Raw genomic sequence first — 12,482 nt, 5'->3', positions numbered from 1 at the left:
TGGCAAACCAATTCCAAAAATGTTGCCAAGAAAGCTGCATGGACTGGTCCTTGTAATCTCCAGAAGATACAACTGGAGGCACAATATAATAAAATGTGATCAATATGCTGGTGATACCCACCTTTATATCTTGACCTCAGGCAAAACAGAAGATGGTATGAGAGAACAGTAAAACAGACTGACACTGAACCTCAGCAAGATTGATTTACTTTTGGTACAAAAGCCCACCGGCTCCATGAAAGTTCATTTTGTTGCTCTTGATGGGGTTGAACTCTCATAGAGAGTTATGCAGTGGCATATATAGGCAAGATGGTGGTTGTGTCATTGTCATGAGCACCGTTGCGCTGATTGTGTCAGCACAACGGCACACACAACAATACAAGGAAACAGGGGCAAAGGATTTAAAAAGATATGAAAGCAAAGACAAAGGCAAGCAACAGACACCGGCAACAAGGTAACGACTCCAGCCGGAAAAGCCATTCAGAAAGATACATTGTAACAAAGGGTGAAACTGACAATGCCTGAGCACGAGGCACGCCTGGAGCTGTCAAAGAAGCACGAAAGATTATCGCCCGGCTCAAAGTCATCACCGGCCGGAGGAAGAGGATTAAGCAAACACCCGGGGCAACAGTGGGGGGCCCGCGACCCCTCACCCACCGGCAACGGAACATTCGGGGCTTGGGGCTTACACAACCCAAAGAGGGGGGAGCGCTGACCGGCGCGGGCTATTTAAATCCCGTACCGGCGCGCTCCCTCCACTCTCAGCTTTTCACTAGGCATGCACTATACTTTAATAAAACCAGAACATTTACACGAGGACACAGGGAGAACACGAACGGCTAGTCAGACAAGTACTGGACAAATTAAGGGGGCTAAACTCTACGCCAAACTGTCCAAGTGCGAGTTCCACAAATCGCGCTTGGACTACCTAGGGTACCGAATCTCCGGCAAAGGCGTGGAAATGGACCCCGCAAAAGTCCAGGCAGTTTTGAATTGGGAACGCCTACGCAATAGGCGCCAACTTCAAAGCTTCCTGGGATTTGCAAATTTCTACAGGTCCTTTGCCAGGAGGTTCGCAGAGATAGCCCTCCCCCTAACAGATCTACTCAAAACCAAAGGAGTTGGGAAAACACGCAGAGTCAAGAACCCGGGGGCCGTGCTTAATTGGACTCCCGCATGTCAAGCAGCGTTTGACAAGCTGAAAGCTGTTCACAACGGAGCCAATCCTTGCACACCTGGACCCAGAACGGCCGTTCGTAGTTCAAGCCGACGCGTCTGACTTCTCCCTGGGTGCCATACTGCTTCAAAAGGACCCCGCAGGAATCCTTAAGCCATGCGCCTACCTGTCAAAAAGGTTCTTGGAGACGGAGAGGCGCTGGCACGTATGGGAGAAGGAGGCGTTTGCGGTAAAAATGGCACTGGAGACGTAGCGGCACCTGCTGGAAGGGACCACCCACCCGTTTGAGGTCTGGACAGACCACCACAACCTCAAGGCACTCCGGATGCCCAGACGCCTCAGCCCGAAACAGGTCAGATGGGCCCAGTTCTTCAGCTGGTTTAACTTCCAGTTGAAGTTCATACCAGGCAAGAAGAACTTCCTGGCCGACGCGCTCTCCCGACTGCCCCAAGACGAAGAGCCACTATCCGCCTCCCAGCTGGGGATGGCAGCGACCACCCGGAGCAGCGCACGAAGACAGCCCAACCCCGTGGCTCAACCGACTGCAAGCCAACCCGGTCCTAGACGGCGCCGACCGCAACTACCAGGGGGGATACGGGCAGACCTCATCGCCGCCCTGAAATCCGACCCCTGGCTCCTAGCCAACCCGCCAAAGTTACAATGGAGCAAGACCTAGCATGGGGAGAAGGCAGACTATACGTCCCCGCATCACAGCGACGGGCGATCCTCAGCAGATCGCACGACAGCAAGCAGGCTGGACACTTCGGATTTCTAAAAACCCTGCACCTAACTCGGAGGCAGTTCTGGTGGCCCTCTTTGAGAAAGGACATCAAGGAGTACGTAGCATCTTGCCCAGTGTGCGCGATGGCCAAATGGCCACCGGGAAAACCCCAGGGACTGCTGCAAGCAGTGGCAGAGCTGTCCCGGCCATGGGAGGAGATCTCCATGGATTTTATAGTCGATCTACCACCCAGCCAAAAGGAAACAACCATTTGGGTGGTGAAAGATTACTTCTCCAAACAGGCGCATTTCATCCCCTGTGCAGCGATCCCGACCACCCAACAGCTGGCAAAACTCTTCCTCGTACACGTGTACAGGTTACATGGATGTCCCGTACGCTTGGTGACCGACAGGGGCACACAATTCACCTCGAAGTTCTGGCGGGCCTTTTTAAAACTGATTGGGACCCAACAAGCGCTATCCACAGCCTGGCATCCCCAAATGGACGGAGCCACGGAGATCCTCAATGCCACGCTAGAACAATTCCTCCGCTCGTACATCAATTACCACCAGGACGACTGGGTCGATCTACTCCTGTTCGCGGAGGTTGCCTACAATAACGCCATTCACACGAGCACGGGGAAAACCCCATTCGAGGTGGTGTCAGGTCGCGAATTCGTCCCCATCTCAGAGCTGCCGCAACCCCCGGCCCCCCCAATGGGCGCAAGTGACTGGGGACAGAAGATAGCAGACTCGTGGCCAGTAATCACAGAAGCGCTGAAAGAAGCGCAGACAGCCTACAAAGAACAGGCAGACAAGCACCGGCGCCAGCAACCAACATTCCAGGTAGGAGATATGGTCTATCTCTCTACCAAATTCATAAAATCACCCCAACCCTCTAAGAAACTGGGCCCCAAGTACATTGGGCCGTTCCGGGTAACACAGATAGTTAACCCGGTCACAGTACGCCTGGACCTGCCACACAATTTAAAGAGACTTTACCCAGTATTCCACTGTAGCCTGCTAAAGCCGGCAAGTCCCTCCCGGTGGCACCCTAGCTCACCCCCACCCCCCCCAGTGATGATAGACGGCCAGCAACATTTCGAAGTCACAGAAGTACTCGACTTGCACAGGCAGCATGGCACTCTACACTACCTGGTGAAGTGGAAACACTTCCCCCACCCAGAATGGGTTGCTGCCCGACACATCAAGGCACCGGACCTAACACGCGCATTCCAACTGCTTACCCCGACAAACCCATGGGTTAACCATTCAGAAGGGGGGCAGTATGTCATGAGCACCGTTGCGCTGATTGTGTCAGCACAACAGCACACACAACAATACAAGGAAACAGGGGCAAAGGATTAAAAAAGATATGAAAGCAAAGACAAAGGCAAGCAACAGACACCGGCAACAAGGTAACGACTCCAGCCGGAAAAGCCATTCAGAAAGATACATTGTAACAAAGGGTGAAACTGACAGTGCCTGAGCACGAGGCACGCCTGGAGCTGTCAAAGAAGCACGAAGGATTATCGCCCGGCTCAAAGTCATCACTGGCTGGAGGAAGAGGATTAAGCAAATGCCCAGGGCAACAGCGAGGGCCCCGCGACCCCTCACCCACCGGCAACGGAACATTTGGGGCTTGGGGCTTACACAACCCAAAGAGGGGGAAGCACTGACCGGCGCGGGCTATTTAAATCCCGTACCGGCGCGCTCCCTCCACTCTCAGCTTTTCACTAGGCATGCACTATACTTTAATAAAACCAGAACCTGATTTCTCCTAAATTAGCGTCTGTATTTTATTGGGTAGCAGGCAGAGCCTGACAGTCATTGCAATTGGTCCTGCCCCCTGTGTACAACTTCAGTGAAAGTACAAAAACAGAAATTATTATTGTTAACCACCCATCTCAGACACAGTCACTGGTCTGAGATCGGCAGCTATATTAAGTAAGTAAGTAAGTAAGTAAGTAAATGATGTAGAGCTTGGATTGCAAGGCTGTGACCACCAACTTGCCTGTTTTGACCCCTCTGCAAATGCTCCTGCTGGTATATAGCATATTCTAGTATATTCTCCTGGACTCATGGTTCCTACTGGAACAGCAGATGAAAGTTGTGATTAAGACACTCTGGTCAGCTTTGGAGAGGTAACATTGGAACGATGAACATGACAGCTGCACATGTTCCTGTATTAGCAGTCACTGAAGACAATGACTCACATCTTTGTGAACTCTTAGTAAGACTACTTTAATTCACTCAAGATGGGGCTATCCTTAAAGATCTGGAAGCTGCAGCTGGCACAGAACATAGGTGCTTGCCTGCTGACAAGCACTACCTGGTCCAGCACAATAATACTTAACTTTGTGAAAGTTGCACTGGTTGCCAGTAGGATTCTGGGCCCAATTCAAGATATTGGTTGTTACCTACAAAGCATATTCAGCTTGGGCCCTTGTTACCTTTGGAACTGTCTTCTAACTATGGAACAGCTTGTCCCATGAGGTCAGCATAGCCCTAACTCTTTCAGAAAACAAGTAAAAATCTTCTTCTATAGGCCTTTTAGGGAGTGGATTTTAGTGGAAGAGAGCAGCAGGCTTTTAAAGATTTTAATGATTTTAATATTCGGGTGCTTTATGAATGTTTTTAATGTAACAACTGTCTAGAGTTATTCTATAGGCAGTATAGAAAAATGTAATTAATAAGTTAATAAATAAATAAATAAATAAGGTGTTTAAAGTAGCTTCACATCCTGAAAAGTATGAGACAGAATTTGAAAGGAATACGGTAGAACCCAAGAAAGTAAGTGCACAATTCCAAATAGTTATACACACACACTCATTCATGCAATGTTATGTACTGGACAATAAAAAAACAAGTAAAACGTTTTTCTGAGGAAAGGATTGAGACAATACAGTAATGGATTTATACACAATTATCAGTTCAAATTTATTTGGTAAGTATTCAGTTTGAAACAGTGTATTTCAGAATTGTATGTGATTGCTCAGGAACTATTTGACTTAATTATTTTTGGCAGAAAAAATTGCTATAATTTAGGAATTTGTTCTTATTTCAGCAGGACAAGGACAACAAAACCTATTTTGCTTCAATATCCCCTCGAAGGTTAAATAATACAGGTGACATTGAAGAAAAGGAAAACCGGTAAGACCTTTTTAATAATGGCCACAGCTTTATAGAAGTAACTGTTTATGAACTGAATCTGTGGAACAGTTTCTCTCTCTTCCCCCTCTCTTTCCTTATTTCTCCTACACATAGGTTAAATTTCACAATAAATATAAACTCATTTTGAAGTCATACTTGGCTCCTGGTAACTACATGAACAAATCCATACAGTTTTCTTGGCAATTAGGTTTTTTCAACTCCTTGGTCTAGCCTATAGGTCTGTTATTTTGTAGTGGTCTCCCACCCAAATACTAATCAGATCTGAGACTGCTTAGCATTTCGAGGTCAGCCAAGATCATTCTATAATTAAGCTATAACCAAAATACTTTTCTGATATAGTAACATATGTTCCTATTACTTGTTAGTTATGACTGCCTTTCTTATTTATTAATTTATTTATGACTGCCTTTCTTATTTTATTAATTTATTATCAAATTAATATAGCCGACCACCTCACAAGTGTGACTGGGCAGCGTACAATAAAACAAAACAATTAAAATAAGTCTTAAATAACCATTAAAAACAATTAAATATAAATATAAATAAGACTGTGGGAAAATGCATCAAAACGTCACACATAATACAGCCATCTTCCAAGCTCCCTGGTTCCAAGGGAACCCTGCTGAAAAAACACTTTTGAAGAGATTTTCAGAGGGTCAGTAGGGTCAGGGCTAATCTCACCTGGGGGTGGGGAATGTTGTTCTAAAGGGTGGGTGCCACATCAGAAAAGGCTTGTCTCCTGGGTCCCCTCAGATGGAACTCATTAGTAGATGGGACCCAGAGCATTTGGGACAGGTAGATGTAAGCAGGGAGAGACAGTCCCTCAGTTAACCTGGCTCCATGCCATCTAGGGCTTTAAAGGTCAAAACCAGCACCTTGAATTGGACCTGGAAGCAAACTGGCAACCAGTGCAGCTCATGGAGCAGAGATGTAATGTGTGCCATTCTAATGGCACTCATAACTGCCCGCTGTATTTTGCACCAGTTGAAGCTTCTGGATAATCTTCAAGGGCAGCCCCATGTAGAGCATGTTACAGTAGTCCATTCAGGAGGTGATTAGGGCATAAGTAACTATGAGCAGAGCCCCAATTGACACACAACATGAAGTTATGCAAAGACTCTCCTAGCCACAACTGCCGCCTGCTCTTCAAGTAGGAGTTATGAGTCCAGAAGGACCCCCAGATTGCACACCTAGTCTGTTTGGGGTAGTGCCACCCCATCCAGTACCAAAGATGGTAAAGTCCCAGATCCGGAAGGACCTAGAACCCAAAGCCATTCAGTCTTGCCAGGGTTCAGGTGAAGGCTGTTGTTCCCATCCAAACCTCCATAGCCTCCAGGTACAAGGAGAGGACATCAACAATATTGATTAGTTTGCCAGAGGTGGAGATGTATAATTGAGTATGATCAACATAGTGATGATATGGCAGTGGACAATCTCACCCAACGGCTTCATGTAGGTGTTAAACATGACTGGAGAGCGTACCAAACCCTGCGGCACCCCACATAGTAGGGACCGAGGGTGGGACCTCTCCAGATCAACATCGACTGATATCAGCCCTGTTAAAAGCAAGAGAACCAGCACAATACAGTGCCGCCCACTCCCACTCCATGAAGCCGATACAGAATGATACGATGGTTGATGGTATCAAAGGCCACTGAAAGGTCAAGTAGATCCAGGATTGGTACACTACCCCTATCCTGCTCTCTCCAGAGATCATCCAAAAGCCTGACCATCCCATTCCCAGGCCTGAATCTTGACTGAAAGGGGTCCAGATAATCCGCTTCATCCCAGGTCTGCTGAAGTTGCTGTGTGACCACCTTCTCCACAGCCTTCCCTAAAAAAGAGAGGTTGGATACTGGATGAAAATTGTCCAGTATGGTGACATCTAGTTACGGCTTCTTGATGAGGGGGTGAACCGATGCCTCCTTATGAAGTGGAGGAACAACCCTCTCTCTCAAGGAAGAATTCACCACCACTAGAACCCAACCACACATAACCCCCTGGGTGGACTTAGGAGGGGCATGGATCTAATGAGCAGGTGGCCAAGCTCACAGTCATAAGAACCCTGTCTACTTCCTCAGGCCCAACAGATTCAAACCATTCCTGAATAACAGGGAAAGACTGTGCCCCAGGCATCTCCACAGGACCAGCACCAAGGCTGTAGTTCTTTTATATCACCTCTTTAAAAAATGATGAGAGTATTGAAAATATCTGTTTTTTATTTAATATACAATACTTCCATATTTTTTGTCCAGTTAGTCCTGCATTTGAGAATGATATATTTCAGTTATTGCAGAATAGAAAAAATAATCACAGAGAACAGGAATTGTTACGCTGGCTGATAGGCTTAATACATTGTGCTGCCATGTTCGGACACATTTTATTCTTTACTCAGACTATGTAGTTTTTAAAAAGTTATCTATTAGACTTCAGCAAAGGATCGTTACCTTGTCGTGGTGCTGGAGCTTGAGCACCTCAATGATGCCATGAGCTAAACCGTGAAGGGCCACCCAAGACGGGAAGGTCATGACAGAGAGGTCAGACTAAATGCGATCCCTGGGGAAGGTAATGGCAACCCACCTCAGTATTCTTGCCGTGAAAACTAAATGGATCAGTACAACCAGAGATATGTCGGTATACCATCGGAAGATGAGACCCCCAGGTCGGAAGATGGTCAAAATGCTACTGGGGAGGAACAGAGGATGAGCTCAACTAGCCCCAGACGTGATGACGCAGCTAGCTCAAAGCCGAAAGGACGGCTAGCGGCCGACGGTGCTGGTGGTGAACGGCGAATCCGATGTTCTAAGGATCAACACACCATCGGAACCTGGAATGTAAGATCTATGAGCCAGGGCAAATTGGATGTGGTTATTGGTGAGATGACAAGATTAAAGATAGACATTCTGGGCGTCAGTGAACTGAAATGGACTGGAATGGGCCACTTCACATCAAATGACCACCAGATCTACTACTGCGGACAAGAGGACCACAGAAGAAATGGAGTAGCCTTCATAATTAATCGTAAAGTGGCTAAAGCAGTGCTTGGATACAACCCAAAAAACGACAGAATGATCTCAATTCGAATTCAGGGCAAGCCATCTAACATCACAGTGATCCAAATATACGCCCCAACCACAAATGCTGAAGAAGCTGAAGTAGAGCAGTTCTATGAGGATCTGCAGCACCTACTGGACAACACGCCTAAAAGAGATGTTATTTTCATCACAGGAGACTGGAATGCTAAGGTGGGCAGTCAAATGACACCTCGAATTACAGGTAAGTATGGCCTGGGAGAACAAAACGAAGCAGGACACAGGCTGATAGAATTTTGCCAAGACAATTCACTCTGCATAACAAACACTCTCTTCCAACAACCTAAGAGACGGCTTTATACATGGACTTCACCAGATGGACAACACCGAAATCAGATTGACTACATCCTTTGCAGCCAAAGGTGGCGGACATCTGTACAGTCAGTAAAAACAAGGCCTGGAGCTGACTGTAGTTCAGATCACGAACTTCTTCTTGCACAATTTAGGATCAGACTAAAGAGATTAGGGAAGACCCACAGATCAGCTAGATATGAGCTCACTAATATTCCTAAGGAATATGCAGTGGAGGTGAAGAATAGATTTAAGGGACTGGACTTAGTAGATAGGGTCCCGGAAGAACTCTGGACAGAAGTTGGCAGCATTGTTCAGGAGGCGGCAACAAAATACATCCCAAAGAAAGAGAAAACCAAGAAGGCAAAATGGCTGTCTGCTGAGACACTAGAAGTAGCCCAAGAAAGAAGGAAAGCAAAAGGCAACAGTGATAGGGGGAGATATGCCCAATTAAATGCAAAATTCCAGAGGTTAGCCAGAAGAGATAAGGAATTATTTTTAAACAAGCAATGCGCGGAAGTGGAAGAAGACAATAGAATAGGAAGGACAAGAGACCTCTTCCAGAAAATTAGAAACATTGGAGGTAAATTCCAGGCCAAAATGGGTATGATCAAAAACAAAGATGGCAAGGACCTAACAGAAGAAGAAGAGATCAAGAAAAGGTGGCAAGAATATACAGAAAACCTGTATAGGAAGGATAACAATATCGGGGATAGCTTTGACGGTGTGGTCGGTGAGCTAGAGCCAGACATCCTGAAGAGTGAGGTTGAGTGGGCTTTAAGAAGCATTGCTAATAACAAGGCAACAGGAGACGACGGCATCCCAGCTGAACTGTTCAAAATCTTGCAAGATGATGCTGTCAAGGTAATGCATGCTATATGCCAGCAAATTTGGAAAACACAAGAATGGCCATCAGACTGGAAAAAATCAACTTATATCCCCATACCAAAAAAGGGAAACACTAAAGAATGTTCAAACTATCGAACAGTGGCACTCATTTCACATGCCAGTAAGGTAATGCTCAAAATCCTGCAAGGTAGAATTCAGCAGTTCATGGAGCGAGAATTGCCAGATGTACAAGCTGGGTTTAGAAAAGGCAGAGGAACTAGAGACCAAATTGCCAATATCCGCTGGATAATGGAAAAAGCCAGGGAGTTTCAGAAAAACATCTATTTCTGTTTTATTGACTATTCTAAAGCCTTTGACTGTGTGGACCATAACAAATTGTGGCAAGTTCTTAGCGGTATGGGGATACCAAGTCATCTTGTATGCCTCCTGAAGAATCTGTATAACGACCAAGTAGCAACAGTAAGAACAGACCACGGAACAACAGACTGGTTTAAGATTGGGAAAGGAGTACGGCAGGGCTGTATACTCTCACCCTACCTATTCAACTTGTATGCAGAACACATCATGCGACAAGCTGGCCTTGAGGAATCCAAGGCTGGAGTTAAAATCTCTGGAAGAAACATTAACAATCTCAGATATGCAGATGATACCACTTTGATGGCTGAAAGTGAAGAGGAACTGAGGAGCCTTATGATGAAGGTGAAAGAAGAAAGTGCAAAAGCTGGTTTGCAGCTAAACCTCAAAAAAACCAAGATTATGGCAACCAGCTTGATTGATAACTGGCAAATAGAGGGAGAAAATGTAGAAGCAGTGAAAGACTTTGTATTCCTAGGTGCAAAGATTACTGCAGATGCTGACTGCAGTCAGGAAATCAAAAGACGCTTAATCCTGGGGAGAAGAGCAATGACAAATCTCGATAAAATAGTTAAGAGCAGAGACATCACACTGACAACAAAGGCCCGCATAGTTAAAGCAATGGTGTTCCCTGTAGTAACATATGGCTGCGAGAGCTGGACCATAAGGAAGGCTGAGCGAAGGAAGATCGATGCTTTTGAACTGTGGTGTTGGAGGAAAATTCTGAGAGTGCCTTGGACTGCAAGAAGATCCAACCAGTCCATCCTCCAGGAAATAAAGCCAGACTGCTCACTTGAGGGAATGATATTAAAGGCAAAACTGAAATACTTTGGCCACATCATGAGAAGACAGGACACCCTGGAGAAGATGCTGATGCTAGGGAGAGTGGAGGGCAAAAGGAAGAGGGGCCGACCAAGGGCAAGATGGATGGATGATATTCTAGAGGTGACGGACTCGTCCCTGGGGGAGCTGGGGGTGTTGACGACCGACAGGAAGCTCTGGCGTGGGCTGGTCCATGAAGTCACGAAGAGTCGGAAGCGACTAAACGAATAAACAACAACAAAATCTATTAGAACTGTTCTTCAGATTTAATTCTTGTCTTATGCATACTTTAATCCTTAATGTTATCAGGGTATATTATTGGTCTCTGAAGGATTTAGAGACAGTTCAGGAACATGAAGTTATTTTCTGTACTTTTTGAAAATTATATAAAATGCATTATCCTAAAAAGCTGGTTTTTATTTTCCAGCACTCCCCCCCACCCCCAGCATTAGCTTGATTTTGGCAAGCATGCATTTTGTTTGGATTGGGGTGAATAGATCAGAATGTAGAAACAGGTTACAGTTGAAATACTACTGTTATAAACTACCTGCACATTTCTCAACACTGTAGGTACATTTTAATGACATAGCCACTTCCAGCCAATTCTGCTTGTTTTGATTTTAACAGGCTGTTGCTATTCCTTATTTGTTTTTAGTTTATTGGACCAACTGAATGCAGCTCAGTAGCACTGCTGGACAGAACAAGCCATCACACCACGTTCAGTTGACTTAGCAATTTAAAAACGAACCACAGGATGGTGATTTTTAGCTTGTATAGGTTAAGGGAGGAAGACTCTGGGTGTGTTTGTGGCTAAACCATACATAGTGGAATGTCAGCCTAACATAGTCATCGCGCCTTATCATAGACTACGGATTGTCAGAATTGAAGAATATAAAACACTTAATTTATTTTAATCACCCGCCCCCCACCTTTCCCAATTTGCCATTTTAGAGAATCTGCTGTTAACTTGGTACGGAGTGGTCCTTACTCTCGCCAACAATGGAGGGAAGAACCAAAGGGAAATGAAACCCCTACAGCTGGTGCACCTTCCACCTATGTATCTACCTATATGAAAAGGTAAGGTGTGTTTAAAACTTCTGCTCTTGGTGGGGTGGAAAAGCATGCAAGGTTGTATTATGTTTAAAACTGTTTCGGAGAAATTCTGACTGCCATGAAACCAGGGAAGAGAAAAATGTAGAAGATAAATTGTGTGGAAGTCAATAACTCTAGCTTCTCTTGTTTGTATAATTAGAAAAATGATTTTTTTCTAGAGATTTTCTAGAGATTTTTCTAATAGAAAAATATCAGCATTTTCTTTTTTTTCCTGCATGGAAAACTTTATCCATATAGAAAAAGTATCTTGTGAAATATAAAAAGGTATTTTTATATTTTATCTAAAGTTACAGTGGAGTTGATGGTATCACTGTGGAAATTACGATATATTTGAATCCATAGTGAAAATTTTGTTTCTTGTGTGATATCCAAATTGGTATAATATACCTTTGTCATTTGCTTTGAAATAATTAAAAAAAACAGGAAATAAAGCAAATATGTAGACATTATTACATGTCTGTATATTTGCTTTATTATATTATATTACAGAAAAATATATTCCCATAATAATAGGTATAGTCTCCAACCTGCAATATAGTTTGTTTACATTTGAAAACACTTCAGTATTGTAAACATAGCTTTAAATTTTTTAATGACCTGTTTGTTTATACCACTAATCAGATACTCTTATCAGATACTCTTGTGAAAATAAATAGCTGCTGCATTGTTTCTAATCTGATTCTGTGATTTGTTGCAGCTTTTGCGCCCTTGGATTTTATGACCCAAAGAATCCTTAGTTTGCCCAAATTATGAGATAAAAAGCTATGGGGTAAACCTTGTGGTTAATTCTTGAATATCCTAGGTAAACAACATAGTAGGAATCCAAAAAATGTAGAGCTAGATCTGCGATCCAAGGTGGCGGAGGCTTCAGTTGTTTTCATAATGACATT

At 44.6% G+C, this 12,482-nt stretch overlaps 1 protein-coding gene across 5 annotated transcripts in view; it reads left to right on the top strand.

Annotated features, from left to right (window-relative positions):
* The window catches only part of PPP1R12B (protein phosphatase 1 regulatory subunit 12B), a 147,209-nt gene that overhangs the window by 42,971 nt on the left and 91,756 nt on the right, over window positions 1-12,482 (top strand). For 4 of the 5 annotated variants that reach the window (XM_063297366.1, XM_063297365.1, XM_063297362.1 and 1 more), the window contains exons 11-12: window positions 4,965-5,050; window positions 11,431-11,556. In XM_063297366.1, the coding sequence (XP_063153436.1) occupies window positions 4,965-5,050; window positions 11,431-11,556 (212 nt within the window). The remainder of the gene's footprint in view (window positions 1-4,964; window positions 5,051-11,430; window positions 11,557-12,482) is intronic. The other variant, XM_063297364.1, reaches the window with a different exon arrangement.

The sequence above is a fragment of the Candoia aspera genome, chromosome 3, assembly GCF_035149785.1.
Source record: "Candoia aspera isolate rCanAsp1 chromosome 3, rCanAsp1.hap2, whole genome shotgun sequence".
NCBI classification, from domain to species: Eukaryota; Metazoa; Chordata; class Lepidosauria; order Squamata; family Boidae; genus Candoia; species Candoia aspera.
Note: the sequence above shows the minus strand (reverse complement) of the source record. Positions and strands in the feature narration are given on the sequence as shown.